The 21,037-nt window shown below is 39.9% G+C and overlaps 1 protein-coding gene across 1 annotated transcript in view; it reads right to left on the bottom strand.

The window, feature by feature from the left end:
* The window catches only part of capn5b (calpain 5b), a gene marked incomplete at both ends in the record, with an annotated part of 37,258 nt that extends 31,844 nt beyond the window's left edge, over positions 1-5,414 (bottom strand). Inside the window, one exon of the mRNA XM_080041113.1 lies at positions 5,250-5,414. Within this exon, the coding sequence (XP_079897239.1) occupies positions 5,250-5,414 (165 nt within the window). The remainder of the gene's footprint in view (positions 1-5,249) is intronic.
* Between the last annotated feature and the right edge of the window lie 15,623 nt (positions 5,415-21,037).

Genomic DNA, 21,037 nt, shown 5'->3' with positions numbered 1-21,037 from the left:
TAGATAGATAGATAGATAGATAGATAGATAGATAGATAGATAGATAGATTTTTTCAAATATCCTTATAGCCTTCATGTGGACATTGTCTAAGAATTGAAATATTACCGTTACAGATTAAACAATCAGAACAGTAGATACATACGACATGAGCCTGTTATAGAATTCATGCAATCATTATTTTTTTCCTTTTTTCAAAATCTTCCCTTTCTGTAAATGAAGAGTTTCTACATTAACTGAAATGTAGCTCCAAAAATGGGATGATATTTGTTCCAATAGAAAAATCCCGCCAAATATATTTCCAAGTATCTGACTTATGTGCCTATATTGTGTATGAAGGTATTATTGTAGCAAAAGTCTATAGCACATGTACCTGCAGATGTTTTAATGCGTACACTAAAGTCACAAATGTTTAACAGTAAATTTGAAGTCGTAAATAGTTTTTCTGCCATTAACACAAAATAGGGAAACGCAAAATAAATATTTGTGACTTCAAATTTACTGTTACACGTTTGTGACTTTAGTGTATAGGCATTCAAAATCTGCAGTTACATGTGATTAATACTTTTGCTACAATGATACCTTCATAATTGTGTGGGCCTATTGTGTCTTTGCTGTGAGATTGAGTCAGAGATGATTGACTGTGCAGGAGTTCAATCAGTGTGTGTAGCTATGGGAGCGTGACGTTCCAAACGAGCTTCATTAAATTTTGATTTTCCCGAACATTTAATTCTCCCCAAACCCACTGTGTGCCTCTAAGTAGTCTGATGTTTAACTTCATTAGGTGCACTCTCTCTCTTAGGTGTGTGTGTGTGTGTGTGTGTGTGAGTGTGTGTGTGTGTGTGTGTGTGTGTGTGTGTGTGTGTGTGTGTGTGTGTGTGTGTGTGTGTGTGTGTATGTTTGCTCTCTCTCTCCCTGAACAAGACACTGCAGCATAGTGAATGAGCTTGTAGCTTTCAGTAACCATTAAGATGAAGAGGGAAACAATTTAGAATGTGTTGTTGCGGGTTTTAAACGATTTTGTAAAAGTAGAATAAAAGTATTGTGTCGTTGGTAAAAATACATTTGGTTTTCTGTACTATTGTCAGAAACAGAAGTCAGACAGCAAATTTAATCTGGAAATATTTGATTGTAGAGACATACCCTGCGTTCCAAATCTCATAATCTTTCTCTATTCTACATACGGAATCTGACCATAAAAATAATCTAGTTAGCATGCAGTAGGTACACAATTGGAACATACTTTTACTTATTTATTTCATCATAACATTGCACCTTTATCTTGCCTCTTGCTTTTATATCCGTTGCATCCCCTGTTGTTTTCATACGGAGGCTCCGTCGATGTGACGTGACTTCCGGTGCACACTGGTTTATGGGTCAGAATCGCCCAAATAGCATGCTGTTTTCAACACTAAAAATCTCGGCCGGATCTAGTAGACATCCGGGTATTTTTATGCATAAGAACCACAAGAATTGGGACGTCCTAAATCTTTTTTCCAACATACTAAATAGTAGAAAGTATGGGAATTGGAACGCAGCTTAGGTTACGTATCGACTTCTCATGGGGGCTAGCTACCGTTTTAAAATATAGAGATTTTATGCAGCATCTTAAACTATAAAAAGGTTAGATTCACTTAACAAGGCTCTGTTGACCAATATAATAAGACTTGGAAACCCCTTTATTGATTATGTTAATGGAATTGTAAAGTTTATACGCTCTATATTATCAAAGGTCAGAACGGTAAAGATGGCTAAAGGTCAAAGTTTGATTTGATGTAAAACATTTGTAAAGATTTCGGCCCGGCTTCATTTCCCTTTGGGCAAATCAACGTATCTTAAAAACTTTGCTGAAGAGACTCACTTTTCTTGATTGGCCTTTAACAAAAGTTGAGACTTTGACACTTTTTCATGAATCTTATATGTTGTTTTGTATTGAATTTTGTACAGCACTTTGGTCAACTGATGTTTTTAAATGTGTTATAGAAATACATTTGACTTTGACTTCATCCTGTCAATTGGTGTTTCAGTAGCCAAGAGAGTAGGGCGGAACAACTTTGGGATTATATGTTAAAGGTGCTCCGAGGAACTTTCAGTTTGTGTTCATTTTTGCACCACCTTTGGACGAAAGCAGTAGTGTTTTTTGCTACGCCAGCTGTTGTTCCTGGGTGAGGGTACCCCATGACAAAGGCATTAAGAAAAACTATATAAAAATAGCATTTTTTTCACGGATGGTCTCGTTCGCTGTTGCATGTAATTTCTGATCATCAGAGGAAAATTAGGGTATTTTCAGAAATATTTAAAAGTTCCTCGTAGCACCTTCAATCTAGACTTTGTATATGATAGTACATTTTGATCAGCAATTTAATTTTCTAAAGTCCAATAAAATTCAGTAATTTCTCTGCAAAATCGTGCTGCTATAAACAAACCTTTAACTAGAAAAGGTTAGATTCACTCTACAAGGCTCTGTTGACCAATGAAATAAGACATAGCGACCTTAGTGTGTGTGTGTGTGTGTGTGTGTGTGTGTGTGTGTGTGTGTGTGTGTGTGTGTGTGTGTGTGTGTGTGTGTGAGGGGGATAGCTGTGCCTTACTACATTGATTATGTTAAAGCGGTGCATTGATAGTCCTCCTGCCCTTCTGCTGCTGATACCAGGTTGAGTGGTGTGGTGTCCATGTTAACCATATAGGCCAAAGGTAACCCTGTGCTTTGAATAAGATGTATGTGTATATAGCAGCGGTTTTCAAACTGTGGGGCGCGCCCCCCTTGGGGGGCGCGGGGTTATGGCAGGGGGGGCGCGGATGAATATGTAAAAAAAAATAAAAACTAAAAAAAAAAAAAAAAAAAAATTTTTTTTTTTTTTTTAGTTTTTCTTTTTTATACTAAGATCACGGCATAGCTGGACACAAGTTCTTCTGCTTCGTTCCCCTCACTGCATTTAAATGCATTCAGTAAATTACAGAGAAATAGGTCTCGTTAAAGAAAAAGAGCACCAAGCCCAACCCAGAGGACCCTGCATACATTTTGTTTATTTTAAATTAATATTTTTATGGAAAATCCATGTGTCCTTCTTCAATAGCTTCTAATTCATCAGACCCAGTGTCTCCAAATTATTTGTTCACACAAAATTCCTCATATTTAGCCTCTTAATTGTCCTCTCAAAGTGCACCAGATTCATGCATTTCACTTTAAAAAGGTGAAAAAAAATCTCCCGGGGGGGCATACCCCCGGACCCCCCTAGGAGGGTCTGGTTCTCCACTGGCTGCTATTCTCCTCCAGCAGGACATTGGAGGCACTAGCGAAAAAACACTGGGTGTGTGAATGACATTTAACTAGTCAATAATTTGGGCAAGTCTGTCTGCCTATCTTTCTCACTCCGATGCACACTCAGTCAGTATTATCCATGCTTAAAGGAAGCAGGATTAAAACACTGGATTAAGATGTTAAAATGTATTAAATGTGTTTAAAAACGCACAAAAATGTTTAGAATGTTTCAAAAACATGTTTAAATTTGTAAAATCATTTTTTTTTTTTGGGGGGGGGGGGGGGGCTCCGCTGAAATTTGTTCTCTGAGGGGGGGCTCACTCTCTCACACTTTGAAAACCCCTGGTATATAGTATACAACATATTGTTCCATCTTCTGTGCTGTTTGATGTCTATGTGAACTACTCACATTTCAGTGAAATTTCATACACTTTATATTCAATATGTCCTGTTTGATAACTGAAAAAAAAAAACGGCCATTCAAAAACATAAAAATAGATGCTAACTGTATAACGCTGGATACCCGAGACCTCCACTACAGAATCAATTTAACCCTTAACCTACCTATATCCTATCCACTATCCATCTCTAGCACATAACGTGTTATTGTGTGTGTATGAAAGTGCTTCTCAAAACGACCTATATAATATCGACCAAGCTAGTTTGTAGTAGGCTATTTGTAATCCTCAAAAATGAAGAAAACTCTTTAGAAATCAAGTAATGAGTCATGCCTTGTAAATTGTATATTCTGTATTATTGCTGCTTATTTTTCTATTTTAACTTGTATATTGCATATTTTCATGTTTTATTCTTGGCATTCAGTCTGTGGAAAACAAAGGAAGAATTTCACTGTATGACTGAGAACACGTTTCTTATTGTGCGTATGACAATAGATAGTTTGGATCTTTAAAAAAGCCACCTTGCCATAAAGTACATGTGCTAATCTTCTAAAATAATCTTTCTTAAATCATTATAATAAGTTAAAATGATTTTCTTTAGGCTTTCTTAACCCACCGTCATGCTCCTCCATGTTTGTCTCTGCTCTTGACTTCTGCATGACTGACATCAGCACGGACCAAAACATGTAATCTGTGTGACCCAGTTTCTATGGCGATACACGCTGGCTGTCGCTAGCTCTCTCGCTGCAGAAGGAGGTTACTGCTGTGTGTGTGTGTGTGTGTGTGTGTGTGTGTGTGTGTGTGTGTGTGTGTGTGTGTGTGTGTGTGTGTGAGGGGGATAACTGTGCCTCAGTACATCCTGAGGCCCTGCATCTCAATTCATCTGCTACTCAAACATACATACAGTTCATACACTACCAGCTGTGTGTGGAGCTCCTTGGTGCAAATGCTTACTGCGTCCTTATACTGTCTACCTAGCTACTTAAAGGTGCTATGAGGAACTTTTAAATATTTCTGAAACAGTCTAATTTTTCCTCTGATGATCATAAATTACATGTAACAGCAAACGGGACCATCACTGCAAAGAATGCTATTTTTATATAGTTTTTCTTTATGCCTTTGTCATGGGTATACGCTCACCCAGGAACTACAGCTGGTATAGTCAAAACACTACCGCTTTTTGTCAAAATCAGGGCAAATCTCGACACGAAACAATACCTGTCCGTACTGTATGTGCGAGGCGCGCTGCAAAAAAAATCTTAGGCTCTGTAAAAGGCAACGGGCATGTTGCTAGCTACCGTGGGCCCCCTTTGTTTACATTACCGGTTACAGAGCCTAGGCTGTGTGTGTTTTAACACTGGACACTTATGTGAGTATGTTACGCCCACAGCTTTTCCCAATTCAACAGTCACTGCAATTTTAAGATGAAAGTTTGTTTACAATCATCTTCTGAAAATAAATTTTTGTAAAAACATAGTGAATAGTGGACGAAAAAAGCTCTAACCACTACATCACGAGCCCCCTCCCCCTCCCCTCCCCCCTCCATACCGTAGTATTAATCAAACTCTTTTCCAGTATAACCCACTCTCACCCTCGGTCTCTTCCAAACGACCCGTCCGATCCTGTTTCCCTGGTAGAAGAGCGAGTCGTCGGTGGCGGGGAAGCGTGGGTCCTCAAACAGCTGCCCGCTCTGTAGGCACTGCCTCTTCAGGGTGGAATACTGCTGCCCGTCAAAGGCCTTCACGGAAGTAAACATACTGCAGCCCTGTGGGGGAGAGGGGGGGGGGGGGGGGGGACAGGTTAGAACAAAGCTGTTAAAGGAGCAACGAGGAACATTTAAATATTTCTGAAACTCTCAATTGCAAAGAATGTTTTTTTGATATAGTTTTTCTTAATAATGCCTTTGTCCGGTTACTTTCACCAAGGAACAACAGCTGGCGTAGTCAAAACTCCACTGACTAAACGGGCAGCTAGAAATGACACAAAGTTCCTAGTAGCCATGTTAACAGAATTTAATTTGCTTTAAGAAATGTTAACAGAATTTAATTTGCTTTATTGTATAATATTTTAATGCACAATACATGCTTTCTGGCTGTTGAACTTTGTCCCAGTTTTGCTACAAGTTGTTGTTTAGCCTTGAAGAAGAAACTGCCTAATAAGATTTTGGCACATACAGAGGTATGACGCATTCATGTGCACAGTAAGAAAAGACTCCCTAAATTTCCCATATCCTGTTATCTGCCTAATTAAAAACATTTCTGCTTTCGCCAGCAAAAACAAGGGCTGGACACACCAAACTTAGTATGTGTTTGCGCACACACCAACTTCTCTTGCATATAATCTCTGTACACTGTTCATTCGATGTATTCAATCATGTAAGCCCATTTGTGATACATGTTGTTTGACCCTTGCATGCTGTTTGCAAGTAAATTCACCTGCTTTCAAGAAGGCCTGATTCAGTTTCAATTATTCAAATAGTTTGATGAAATAATTCTATTAACAAATGGTCCTTCGAGTTGCCGGATCCAACATCCTCTTCTCTGGACAAGAAGAGCCTGCACCGTGACGACGGGGGAGTCTACGACTCTCGACGAAAGACCTCCAGTGAACAGAGCTACAAAAGAGGCCGTCAGCAGACTCGACTTGGACAGAGGGGGGGTGACGGAATCCAGAGCCAAAACTGAGCGAGTCGAGGCTTTCTTGAAATCAGGTGAATATTAACAGCTGATTTTGTTTTGTTTTGTTATGTTGTCAATAGTCTACATCTGCTGAGTAGATTTATTAGTTTTATTTAGAATACATCAAATAGAGGGTTCTAGTTTTAAATTGGTGAATTTTATTAATCAATTGGAGGGAATAGGGGTGTTCACCCTGTTTAAATAGATTACTGGGTAATTTGATATTAGATTTTACATTTTAAAAATTAAATTACTTGTAAAAGAGTGAACAGTAAAGAGAAAGGTGGTGGCCAAAGAGAGGAATAAGAGAATGTTGTTGAAAGTGTAAGAGGAAAAAGATTGTTTGGAACTGATTGTTTATGGATGTTATAAAGAAAGAAAAAGTATGTAGGGGAAGGGAGATAGAAGGTTTTAGTAATTGCTAAATGCTTTAAAGTTTAGAGCTAAATATCTTGCCAATCCAAGCCCCATAGTAAACCTTAAAGATTAAAGGTGCAGTCAATCATTTGAAGTCCCAGCATAAACTTACAAAAAAGCGTCCTTTTGTGTTCTTTTTATGAAAATGTTCACTGAAAAGACTTGTTCAATGCTTTTGATTTGAATTACAAGTTAAAGGGGATTTTTATGCTGAAAATATGATCATAATGTGTATTGTTGATATAAATTGATTCAAAAACTGGTTAACTGTAAAGACACCTATACTTAACCTACATGTTAACTTTTGTTATTTGAAGAACAAACTATAACACCATGTCAGATTTGGAGAAGTAGAGAGCTTCTCAGGAATGTGGTGTGTGTGTGATTCAGTCCCATGCAGAAAAGGGAGGGCCTGTCTCACTGACTGCCTGTGTGTGCTTGAATGCTGCCCAAACACAGACAAAAAATGTGAACTGAAGAATGAAATCAAACCTATCCTAAAATGTTGTTGTGCGTTAATTGTGACATCTAGAGCAAGCAAAATGGATAGGATGATATTTTAGAAACAACCCTGGCAGAATGATGAGCATTTCTTTTGAGAACATGTTACTGCTCAAATTCATTCTGTTTCAGATGCAAGGAGAAGACGAAGCTGACCATGCTTCAATAAGGACAATTGGACACTGAGGAACAATCTGAATAGGTTATGGTAATACCTAACCATTCCCCCAGTGACTGTGATATGAAGGACACTTTGCGTCAAAATGCCACAAAGGGACTTGTAGACCATCAAGACGACCTAGGTTCCTGTTCCCTGGCTTCTGCAAAAAACTGTCCTCTCTGAAACTGTACATAGACGATGTGGCACCAGTACACAAACTTGCATTTTCACCAACTGTGCTGTTGATGTACTTGATATTATTCTGCTTGACTGAAATATATTTACTCATATGCTTTGCCCTTTTGCTTTGAAGTGTTGCAAAAAGTTGCATTAAATATTATAAAAAGGGTGGAATGTTAACAGAATTTAATTTGCTTTATTGTATAATATTTTAATGCACAATACATGCTTTCTGGCTGTTGAACTTTGTCCCAGTTTTGCTACAAGTTGTTGTTTAGCCTTGAAGAAGAAACTGCCTAATAAGATTTTGGCACATACAGAGGTATGACGCATTCATGTGCACAGTAAGAAAAGACTCCCTAAATTTCCCATATCCTGTTATCTGCCTAATTAAAAACATTTCTGCTTTCGCCAGCAAAAACAAGGGCTGGACACACCAAACTTAGTATGTGTTTGCGCACACACCAACTTCTCTTGCATATAATCTCTGTACACTGTTCATTCGATGTATTCAATCATGTAAGCCCATTTGTGATACATGTTGTTTGACCCTTGCATGCTGTTTGCAAGTAAATTCACCTGCTTTCAAGAAGGCCTGATTCAGTTTCAATTATTCAAATAGTTTGATGAAATAATTCTATTAACAAGCCATCTCATGTCACACACGCACAGAAAAAGTTCACATCATCACATTTTCACTCACATATTTTACAACCTACTTCATCACGTTAACTGGTTTTCTCTCTGAAAGGTAGCTTCCCCTGGTAATTTTTTTAAAGGTCACCTATTGTGCAAAATGTAATTTTTGATGTATTTTCAACATTAATATGGGTCTTCCACTCATTAACACACACACACACACACACACACACACACACACACACACACACACACACACACACACACAGACCGACAGCAGAATCCAGCAGACTTTATAATACCTTAACAGTGAGAGCTCTCAGTGGACGTAGGAAGTCGATGTGTGCTAGCCTCCTGCCTTCTCTGGGTCAATATGATTAATCTGTAAATTCAATGATATCCTCGGGGCTCTCGTTAACACTGCTGTGTGTTAAAGGAGCCACGTACACTATCGATCAGCCCGGGACTGACACGGCATACATACTAAGATGAAGCTATTGAAGATACAATTGATACTGATAAACATAAACCCTTCTACATTTTAACCTATATATATATTTTATTATATAGTACATCTATAGCAAACATGCTTATTTCTTATGATCTTATATTTTCAAAATAATTCTTGATACACAATTGCAAGTTCTGGATTTCGAATGCTCTGTCTCCCTTGTTGGATAATTTACAGAAGCTACGGTGGCCTTCAAGGACAATAAGCTATAGTTACTAAAGATGGCATCATCCACCACTGCCTCAAGTCTTTCCACAATACCAAGTGATGAGGTGAAGATGTATTTAGTTATTCATTCTATAGTACTTCTTCTTCTTGGTCTTCCAACAGGTGCATTTCCCCAGGACGTCCACTATATATAAAAAACCCACGTTAGGTTAAATTTGTCCGTTCTGTGCTACTGTAGAAACATGGCGGCGCTAGAATAAGTCTTAAATATTTAATGAAATGTTCTGGATAAGATTTGAATGTGTAATTTGAGGGGTAAGTTGAGGTAAGGATGAGTAGCCTTCACTGGAGACCACACTTGTAAATCTTAAAGGCGTGGTAGAGGTCAACGCTTGACAAATCCACATCTACATTCAGGTCGATACAGGCCTGTTGTCCTCAAGGTTAATTTGACAGGCGTCTTTATTTTGATTTAATTGCCAAGGAGGAGCATCTGAATAATGATTGAATGACCAATTCACCGGTGAAATGAATGGCTTGGGCTACTCTTTGAATTCTAAACTTTAATACACTTTTTAAAATTACTTCTAAAGATGGATTTTTGGACGTGTTTTCAAAAAAAATAACTCACTCTCAGCATAACCAGTTTATTCCTCTTCAATTATAAAAATAAAAGGGGGGGGGGTGTAGTGGTAAGAGCCCCCCACCCCATCCCCCCAATAGAGGCTCAGTCCTCTTCACAGCAGACCACGGGTTAGAATCCAGCCCGTGGTCGTTCTCTGCATGGCATTCCCCTCTCTGCCCCATTTCATCCCTGTCTCTCCAAACTGTCTAATAAAAGCATAAAAATTTAATAATAAATAAATAAAACATTTAAAAATATCTTTGAAAAATTAAGAGAAGAGAACGTTATCACGGACCTTTTATTTATACTTCTATGAAAGAAGACATGTTATCGAAGCAAAATATCCCCAGATCTCAAAATTGACCAGTGCTTGAAAAAAACCTGTCTGTCTGCCGTACTTCACCTTATAGCTTTGTAGAGGTCAGAGATTGACAAATCCACATCTACATACGGATCGATACAGGCCGGCTGTCCTCAAGGTTAATTAGACAAGCTGTCTCATTATGACTGAAAGGCCAAGAAGAAGCATCTACAAAATCATATACTTTACATGGACTGTTTACAAGGACATTTGTACAGTAGGACCTCATTTTTAACAGAATATTTTAACTATTTGAAGGTGCTCCAAGGAACTTTCAGTTTTTGTTAATTATATGCGCCTCCTTTGGACAAAAGCAGCAGTGTTTTACTACGCCAACTGTAGTTCCTGGGTGAGCGTACCCAGGACAAAGGCATCAAGAAAAACTATATACAAATAGCATCCTTTGCACTGATGGTCTAGTTTGCTGTTACATGTCATTTACAATCATCAGAGTAAAAATGTGACTGTTTCAGAAATATTTAAAAAGTTCCTCGTAGCACTTTTAACATTGCTTCAATGTCTTTGTTGGATTTATGATAGACAGTTAAGAAAAGGCAAAATGGAGGCTGAAGAGATAAGTATTGTTCTTGTATATTTGACACGTACTTGTTCCTTGCCAAATCCTGGCGCCTACAACCATCAAAACACATTTCAACCTCCTACAGATTCCGGAGTGTTCTCATAGTAACAGTTCCCTCTTAAACAGAAGGCTTCATACAACTTTTTTTCACACACGTACACAGTAGGACGACTACTGTGAGATCTGTTAACAGACTTTGATGGAGTTCAATCACTGAGAACTAGCGAATGGATGGAAAATTAATATGCAACAAATTTGATAGTGAATTAACTGTTTATGTCATTTTGAAAATAACTTTTTAAATCTGGTTGTATACCCTCAAAAAGAAAATATTTGTTGTTGTTCTTATGTATTCTTTGATAGCAATATGAATATCTGGGTTTTCAACTAGTTCGACAAAATAAGCAATAAAAAGAGATAGAAGTTACACCTTATTGACCTTTTTTTTCTTAATATGTCCTTAGAAACCTGTAAAGTAGAGTACGCCATGTTGGTTGTTTGTATTGTTTTGTCTTTTGTTTGTGTGTTCACTTTTTCAGTTGTGTGTTTGTGTTCTTTAAGGGAAAGAGATCCAAAAATAAAATATTTAAAGGGGCACTGTGTAACATTTTAAGTAATTTATTAGCTAAAATCAATATCCTCATTCATAAATATGTCCTCATTGGTGTAAAATCACCTCTGCCAATAATCTGAATTATCCTCCTGAGTGCAGAATTACAAATATTAATATTACATTTTGTACATTGAGCAGGCAGGTCTTATGGAGGCATCCATGTTTTTGGAATGTCATCAGGTGCATTGTTTAAAATTTAGAATTGCTCTTGTCCTTGAAGGCCACTGTAGCTTCTGTTATTATTCAAAAGGGGTGGGGTTACCCAGGGAGCGTTGCATTCTAGAACTTTCTAAAACTTTCTTGATGATGTAATATTACACAGTGCACCTTTAAAAAAAATATATAAAAGTTGCTTTGTACTTTTGGAACTTTTCCTGGTTCGTTCTTTATACTATTTTATAGACTAAATGATGAATCGATTAATTAAGAAAGTTAATCTGTAGGTTAATGGACAATGACAGAAAGCATTATAGCAGCCTGAGTCAGATTGAAGCAATCAAAGTTCCAACTCTTTAACGAGAATCTAAATAATTCGATAATTAGTCACAGAACCAGATTAGGTCATATAGAACGCAACAGCTAAATGGAATGAAGACTGCAGTACTGAGAAATAAGAATTTAAAAAATCCAGTTACTACCACGTAATCATGACGCCAGCATTTCCCTGTCCCTACAAATACAGAAATAAAGTTTTCCAAAATCTCCACGTTGGCCAAAGGTATCAAAAAGTTGCTTTGGTGAAGTGGGTAGGGCGGTCGACCACTCAACTACAGAGTCGGTGGTTCGATCCCCCATCTCCCCGCCACATGTCGAAGTGTCCCTGAGCAAAACACTGAACCCCAAATTGCTCCCGATAGTTAGCCTGCTATCGGTTTATGAATGTGTGTGTGAATGGTAACGTGGGAACGGGAACAGGTCTCCATTGAAAAAGTGTCTCCGGTCTAAATGGGATTTACCTGTATAAATAAAGGTTAAAATTTTTTTTTTTTAAATTAAAATAAAAAAGTTTAAGTGTACGGTTGTGAAAAAAACACAGTTGCTATCGGTGTATGAATGTGTCTGTGTGAATGGGAACAGGTCTCCCTTGAACAAAGAGAGTCTCTGGTCTCAATGGGATTTACTTGTATAAATAAAGGTTAAAACATTTTTTTTAAACTCTTATTCAAGTGTCCAGTTGTGACAAAAAAACTAATCTGATTATGAAATGACCCATGTAGGTATGGACCTGGCTATGTCCTGAGTGACAGAGATAACTCCTAGGGGGATGAAGAGGAGGATGAGGAAGAGGAGGATATCGCAGTATGGAGCTACACATGACAGATGGCGCGGTGTCTTGGCTCGTGACTGCGTTGGGGAAAAGCATGCTGTCATCTGGCTGCTACGGCAACCAACCAACAGCCTTCACCTGCAGAGAGAGATGCCTTCACTGCTGAGGCAACGACAACAACAACAACAAGCTCCGAAGCTAAAGCTGAGGGGTTTGTTCATCGAAAACACAGGATATAATGTATGGGGCTTTTTCCAGGGATTTAATACGTTCCCAATCATCCAATGTTTGTCACCAACCACCAACTGTCCTGATAACTTGGATGGATGGATGGATGGATGGATGGATGGATGGATGGATGGATGGATGGATGGATGGATGGATGGATGGATGGATGGATGGATGGATGGATGGATGGATGGATGGATGGATGGATGGATGGATGGATGGATGGATGGATGGATGGATGGATGGATGGATGGATGGATGGATGGATGGATGGATGGATGGATGGATGGATGGATGGATGGATGGATGGATGGATGGATGGATGGATGGATGGATGGATGGATGGATGGATGGATGGATGGATGGATGGATGGATGGATGGATGGATGGATGGATGGATAGATAGATAGATAGATAGATAGATAGATAGATAGATAGATAGATAGATAGATAGATAGATAGATAGATAGATAGATAGATAGATAGATAGATAGATAGATAGATAGATAGATAGATAGATAGATAGATAGATAGATAGATAGATAGATAGGCAGGCGACACAAAACGTTCAGGAGTACATGAGTAGGCACAGGTGCTATGGAAAAAATACAGATGTTTTGAAGACGTGATCTGCGATGATGTAAGACTTGAGCTCTCCAACAGATGGAAAAGTGTTGAAAGAAATACACAAACCTCGATAACAAACTGCTTAAAATACAGTAAAAGTGGGGATTGCTACAATCCACGGGCGATGGCAGCGTTTCTATTAGTGCTAAAGTGGCTAAAAGTGGCCCGTTTGCTTACTACTCTCCTGAGATAATGGCCAATAACGACAGAGGAAAGACATAATGGTTGGGAAAATGTGGATGTTGGCAATATGGTGTTCCCATTGTTCATTGTTAGAAGTTATTGGACAAACTGTCAATGGCAGTTTACTATGGAGCTATTTTCCTCATGATATCTCCTCACTATCCCCTACCTGTCCGTACTGTGTGTGTGTGTGCACTGATCGAAAATCAAGGGGTTAATTTTATACACAGCCTAGGTTCTGTGAATGGGCATGTTACTGTTACGGTGGCCACCTTAATTTAGATACCATTAATTTTTTTACAGAGCCTAGGCTGTGTATTAACACCAGCACACACAGTACAGACAGACAGGTTGCGGATAATGGGGAGATACACTAATTTTGCTATTTTTTTTTTTTTTTAAGATATTTTTTTGGCATTTTTATGCTTTATTGATAGTGCAGAGACAGAGTTGAAATGGGGCAGAGAGGGGAGTGACATGCAGAGAACGACCGCGGGCTGGAATCGAACCCGGGTCTGCTGCTGGCCGAGGCCCATGGGGGGGACGCCCTACCAACTGAGCTAAGGGCGCCCCCGCTAAAAAATATTTTGACCACAAGTGTTCTCCAGAATAACTGACTCCACCTTTTAATGAATTGATGATTATTTAGCAGCCCCCAAACACACACACACACACACACACACACACACACACACACACACACACACACACACACACACACACACACACACACACACACACACACACACACACACACACACACACACACACACACACACACACACACACACACACACACACACACACACACAAACAACATAATCCATTGAGTTATTATATTAAACAGTAATGAAGGTGTCTGCAGTGAGGAGAGATGAAAAGCCGGTACAATCTATAATCAATACTCTGAGGAGAGCAGGAGAAAGGAACAGAGTGCCCCTGTCAAACTGCTTGGGCCGTAATAATACAGTGTGTAATATTATTCTTATCCAATGTGTTGATTCTGGTGTGTGTGTGTGTGTGTGTGTGTGTGTGTGTGTGTGTCTATCTATCTATCTATCTATCCATCCATCCATCTATCTATCTGTACAGTTGTCACTGCCGCATTAAAAGGTGCAGTGTGTACTATCTGAATATATAGCGACATCCAGTGGTGAAAGTTCCAGAATGCAACGCTCCTCCCTGGGTAACCCCTCCGATTCGAATAATAATAGAAGCTACAGTGGCCAATACATTCTACACACTGCAACTTTAAAGGTGTAGTAAGCCATTCCAGAGACAGTGTGCCGTGTTGATATATTTGCACTGAGCAACAAAACAAATCCTCCTCTTGACTTGTCTGGCCTTAGCAACAGCAGTCGTCATTAATTACCTGTCCAATAGGGTTGTTGTTCCTAACGTTACGAATACTGCCTGTAGCCGATTGGTTGGAGAAGTGTTGACTATCTCTCAGTTCGACTCCCCTTTGCATTCATACCCGTTTACAGAGCCTAGGCTGTCTGTCTATAAACACCAGACTTTGTTTTTTCTCAGTGGTCTGGATATACAGTACATTTGTTCATCTGTTGCATATCTTAGTTAGAGTTAACATTTTGACTTCAGAGAAAGTCAGTCCCCTAGAGTTAGGAGCAAAAACATAGCAACATCATGCTCCGCCCGCTTCTACTTCCGCTCAATTTTCATTTCCCTTCAGTAGTCAGTCTGGGTGTGCGGTATATTCTTAGGTTTTCTCCGGACAGATTTCTGCCGGTCCAATCAGCGAACAGAAGGAGTGGCTCAGAAGCCGGCGCATGACATGGTTGGTTGGCAGATCCAGAGTGGCACTGGGCAGATCCAATAGTTTTAAACTTCAACAGACACCCGCCTTCAAGTGAGTTAACGTTTGTCAATTGAGCGATTCCAGACCTTCTGTACAAATGAAATGAAGTACGATGGTCTGGTAGAACCAGGCTAGCAACATCATATACCCAGAAGAAAACAGTCAAAGTAACAGTGAGTGGGTGGAGGACATTGTTCTAAGTGTAGGCTGTTCTCACGATTAGCCTTTCTGCCTCCATATACAGTATATAAGTAGATTTGCTGTTTTTTTTGTCCGACCATTCGATTGGTTCTAGAGAAAGTTGAGCTGCTGCCTAGCCCCATTCAGTTTGTAGTAACACAGGAGCTGTCCAGGGTGCTGATCAGTTTGCATGTCAGTGGAGGCAGCAACTAGTCCATGGTTAAAGCCCTAGTAATGCTTTTTAACCTTTATTTTCCAATTTCTTGTTTCACCACACATATAGGCTTGCAAAGGGGCGGTAAAACTCACGGTAAGATAGACTCCTCTCAACAATGCAATATAGAAGAAGAACTTGTGTAAGAGAAACACACAAGGGAAGAGAGCAACACCTGAGACACACATAAACAGAATGAGAAGAGTAGTGGGAGTTGACTTGGGTCTTGTGGTGTGACTGACTGATTGAGTCTGCTGCTGCTGACAGATTACTGATTAACACTCTCAACAGAAAAGTGAACAGCGTGCGCACTCACTCACTCACTCACTCACTCACTCACTCACTCACTCACTCACTCACACACTCGCTCACTCGCACGCACACACGCACTCACTCACTCACTCACTCACTCACTCACTCACTCACTCACTCACTCACTCACTCACTCACTCACTCACTCACTCACTCACTCACTCACTCACTCACTCACTCACTCACTCAGCCACCCACCCACGGACACACACACACACACTACAGCATGCGGTAATGCACCAGTATACCCAGCTAGGGAGAGGGATGCACCAGACCATCCCTCATACACCCACTCATCCTGCAGTGTGTGTGGGTGGTTGGTTGTGAGATTGCGTGTGTCTGTTTGGTGTGTGTGTGTGTGTGGGGGGGGGGTTGTTTGATTGTGAGATTGCGTGTGTGTGTGTGTGTGTGTGTGTGTGTGTGTGTGTGTGTGTGTGTGTGTGTGTGTGTGTGTTTGTGGTTGGTTGTGAGAGTGCGTGTGTGTGTGTCCGTGTGTGCGTGCACGTGAGTGTGTGGGTGGTTGGTTGTGAGCTTGCGTGTGTGTGCGTGCTTGCGTGGTTGGTTGTGAGCTTGTGTGTGTGTGTGTGTGTGTGTGTGTGTGTGTGTGTGTGTGTGTGTGTGTGTGTGTGGTGGGGGCTATCCCCGGCTCCTAGCCTCTCTCCGCAGTGTCTCCTCCTGTTGCCAGACAAACTGAAGCCTCTGCCATGACATACGACACTGGGCACTAAAAGTCACAAAACTCGCCCACTCAGCTATATAGAGCCAGACACTGCAGGCAAAAAATATTGTTCTTTTCAAGCACTGGGTCAATTTTGAGATTGTTTTTGGGCTATTTTGCTTCCATAACATGTCTTCTTTCATACTATTATGAATAAAAGAATACATTTTAGATGTTTATTTGACTAAACCTTGTCTGTTTGTGTCTGTATATTTCTCCTATACAACCATATTTAGCGGATACTAGCTCAACATTAGTTTTTTTAGGAAGCAACTGGTTAAATTTCATGATGGTATCATTTAAATTGTTGTACTCTATTCCAGTGTAATGTCTCGCCTTCATTTCTATACAAAACCTTTACTGTTTGTGTTAAGATCACACATACGGTATTTAAAAAACGATTCTAACATCTCCAGAAAGACCATAGGACGGACACAAGGTTTCTATGCGCTCACTTAATCCATGCATTGATTTTTCCTGTGGTTAAATCTTGTTTTCTCTCTGTCTGTCTGTGTGTGTGAGTGTGTCTCTCTGTCTCTCTCTCTCTCTCTCTCTCTCTCTCTCTCTCTCTCTCTCTCTCTCTCTCTCTCTCTCTCTCTCTAATGCCCGATAAGCGAATATTACAGTGAGATGAATAGGTCTCTTTTTCATATTGATTGAATCTTGGATCACATAAGGTTAAGGCACGTTGAGGACATGCTGCTGTTTAGTTTAGTTTTAAACATATAGACCTACAGGTGCATCGAAAAAAATTACAATATCGTGGAAAAGTTCATTTTGTGAGTGCATAAATAAACATACTTTTTAGACCTTTCTGTATTATAAATCATTAATAAAATAAGCCTATTGGGGCCCACTTTATCATTCATTTTGTCACTTGCATTTTAAATCTTGCAAAAACAAAACCCTTTCTTTTCTTTTCCCAGTTAAAGAGACCTCCCCCCCCCCCCCCCCCCCATATTCGGACATGGGAAACTAATTTCACAGATCTACATGGGGGACATGAGTGCTTTTTATTAAATTGGATTTTGCGCGTGTGTAGCTAGCAAGCTCACAGCAAAGATTTATAGTGGTTTCATACTGAGCCCCATAAAACACCCTCAAGTCTCAAGCCTCTAGCTTTACTTCCCCCCAGCAACACATGGGCACGGACTATTTTAATGTGCGTCCGTTCCTTTTCCTGTTGCTATACAGAACAAAACACTCCTGCAATTATTAATTTATTGCTCTTCATGCGGACGAAAAAAAAAACAGGACACTCTTTCACACAACATCAGACTACAGCAGAAGGCGTATAATAAAAACATGCCACAAGAAATATTACACATATCGGAAATCCCTATTCGATTTTCAAGCACCAAAATAAACTTACAAAACCCCTTAGTAAGACAGAATTGACTGATATCGTATGGGCTATGTGTTATTATGATGATATGAGCTTGCAGAGATTCCCTGTCCGTGAACGCATCTCCACTGAAACTGGCTGGTGTTATTTTTTCAGATGACGGCTCCCATGTCATGTTCAATTTATGGCTTTCCCTTCCCTGTAGCCAATATAAAATACACCGCACCTTTGCTTTGCCATAGCCTAGGCTTCCCAATGAACGCTCGTACACCCTACTCAATATCAAAACAAGCGCAACAGCAAAAACACGTCGCCTAGTAGCAGTAGCCTATATCAGGGGGAGATCCCATCCCTTATATGGCGCTGTTTCTTTTGTTTTTTTTGCGCAAAGTAAAAAACGCACCGGTGCAATACGTTGGTTTGGGTAAATATTTCCTCCCACCCCCCCCTACCAACCCGTACCACTCTGCAACCCCGCACACACACACTGACACACACACACACACACACACACACACACACACACACACACACACACACACACACACACACACACACACACACACACACACACACACACACACACACACACACACACACACACACACACACACACACACACACACACACACACACACACACACACACACACACACACACTCACACACAGCGGCCATATAATAAATCAGACGCCCACGGTAAGTAAGTAATCTCGGTTGTCCAGAGATTTCAACTATAGACTGTCCACTGCATGATTTAACAAGCCGCCTCCCTCTCTCCATCTTCGGACAGCAGCAGCCCCTTCACCTGCTTTTCTCCCATGGAGGAGGCAGTAACAGTGTAGCCTACGAACCAGCCTTGTATATTTTGATATTTTGTCACGGTTGTTACCTGAACGGAGGCCTCTCCCGTGGCAACGTGTGTCTCTCTCGCGGGTCCTTCTGAGCTCCAGGGGGGCGGGGAAGGGGAGGGGGGTCCAGCCGGTCCGGGGGCCTCTCTCCTGGGGCAGCTGGGATTCCTCACCACGCTCTCTCTCTCTCTCTCTCTCTCTCCGCTGGCTCCTCTCCTCTCGCCTCTCCTCACCCCAAACAGCGACAAGCAAACAGCACGAGGACAGGATAGACTTGTGTTTATGATTTCAAAATAAAAGTATCTTTAAAAAAAATACAATAACAAAAAACTAAAAATATATTTATTTGCTCTACAGGTGTGTTTTGTTTTTGCGGCATCTAGTGCTGGAAGTTCTAGATTGCAACGCTCCCTTACTAACCCCTTTCATTCGGAGGATTTACAGAAGCTACGGTGGCCTTCAAGGACAAGAAGCTTACTGAAGATGGCATCATCCACCACTGCCTCAAGTCTTTCCACAATATCAAGTGATGAGGTGAAGATGTATTTAGTTATTTATTATATAGCACTTCTTCTTCTTGGTCTTCCAACAGGTGCATTTCCCCATGATGCCCACTATAGGCTACAGTGTATAAAAATGCGTAAGGCCGTTAAATTGTCCATTCTGCGCCACTGTAGAAACTTGGCGGTGCAACATGGCAGCCACAATGCCCCGCTCCTTTATGGTTATAAAAGGCTCATTCTAAGCTAATAAAAAAAAATAATAATAATTAAAACATACGTAATACTTTATTCCAATTTTACCAAGTCTCGTCTGAAAATGCAGATTTTCTTTACACACTGCCCCTTTAATAGCGAAGTATGTTGCATGATGTGCATGACATGCTAGAGGCCTACATGGGCGTGGAAAATAAATAGCAGAGAATGAGTAGGACATAAATAGGAAAATATTCCTAAATAGAAAAGATAAACATTGTACATAAAAAGTGAAATCATGCATTGAGCTTCTGATTCAATGTGGTAACGTTGTTTTATTGTTTTTTTCTTAGACATCCTTTAAGTACACAGTTTATTTTGAAGGTATAAACAGGAAGTGCTATATTTCCTATGACAGTGGTCCTCTTCAGCTCAACCGCGAGGGGGAGAGGGAGGGGGTGTTGTTGTAGACTGAGCATGCGCACAATTGAGTGGCCTGCTGTAATCCCCTTTGTCACAAATAAAAGGATGCAATCTGCTGTAATTTAGAGAAAAACAATCCACCTAATTATAGGCTTCTGTTTTTAACGATGCATATAGGCGACCATCTAACACTTAAGAAGATATAACTGAACAATTAAGACAATTCATTTTATTTATATTTAAAAAATACAATGTATCAATATCATTTAAAACAAAAACAAGAACAAAATTAACAAAATTAAGTTTAAAAGTTTTCTTTATTAGAAATATTAAAAAGATGATGTTTGTCCACCATTGCTGCACTTCATCAAATGTACTTCAGAATTGGTCAAGAAAGATGGATACCACCAGTAACCACATCAGCCTACCAGTTAAGTTTTCTTTATTAGTCAGTTTACACAAGGCACATTGAAATGCGTCTTTTCTCATCTCCCCTCTCAAGTTACCACACTTCAGAGGGGGTCAGAGCGCAGGGTCAGCCATAGTACAGCGCCCCTGGAGCAGTTTGGGTTTAAGTGTCTTGCTCAAGGACGCAATGGTAGAGATGGTGGGCACCGTATGTAATAGCAGCCACCACTAGTTTTACTACTAACACCCTCCTGTCCGGTGCCGGGGATCTAACCAGAGACCTCATGGTTACTGGTCGGCCCCTCTTTCCTCTAAGCCACCCACCAGCCATTAAAGCCTGACAAATCAGATAATAGGCAGATCACTCATTTAAAAAAATAAAATTAAGTGTTCATTGAACCTTTTGACCAAATACTCAAAGCACTTATTATAAAATACTAATTTTGGGCAATTAATTAATCATAATATATTTTTTATAGACGTAAACAAACTTTTATTTCATCTTGCGGTAGGCATGATGCAGTCTGCAATACAAGGCAGATTTAGGGATTTCCAGATAGCCTATATTATTTTCCATACACCTGCCTTTTCATATTTAATACACATATTTTCAACAAGACTTTACTATTGAATACGGTACAAATATTAAGTTATTCTAATTTGTTTCAGTTCACTAG

The sequence above is a fragment of the Ammodytes marinus genome (genome assembly GCF_949987685.1).
Source record: "Ammodytes marinus genome assembly, chromosome: 14".
Classification (NCBI taxonomy): domain Eukaryota; kingdom Metazoa; phylum Chordata; class Actinopteri; order Uranoscopiformes; family Ammodytidae; genus Ammodytes; species Ammodytes marinus.
This window is presented reverse-complemented; position numbering and strand designations above follow the sequence as displayed.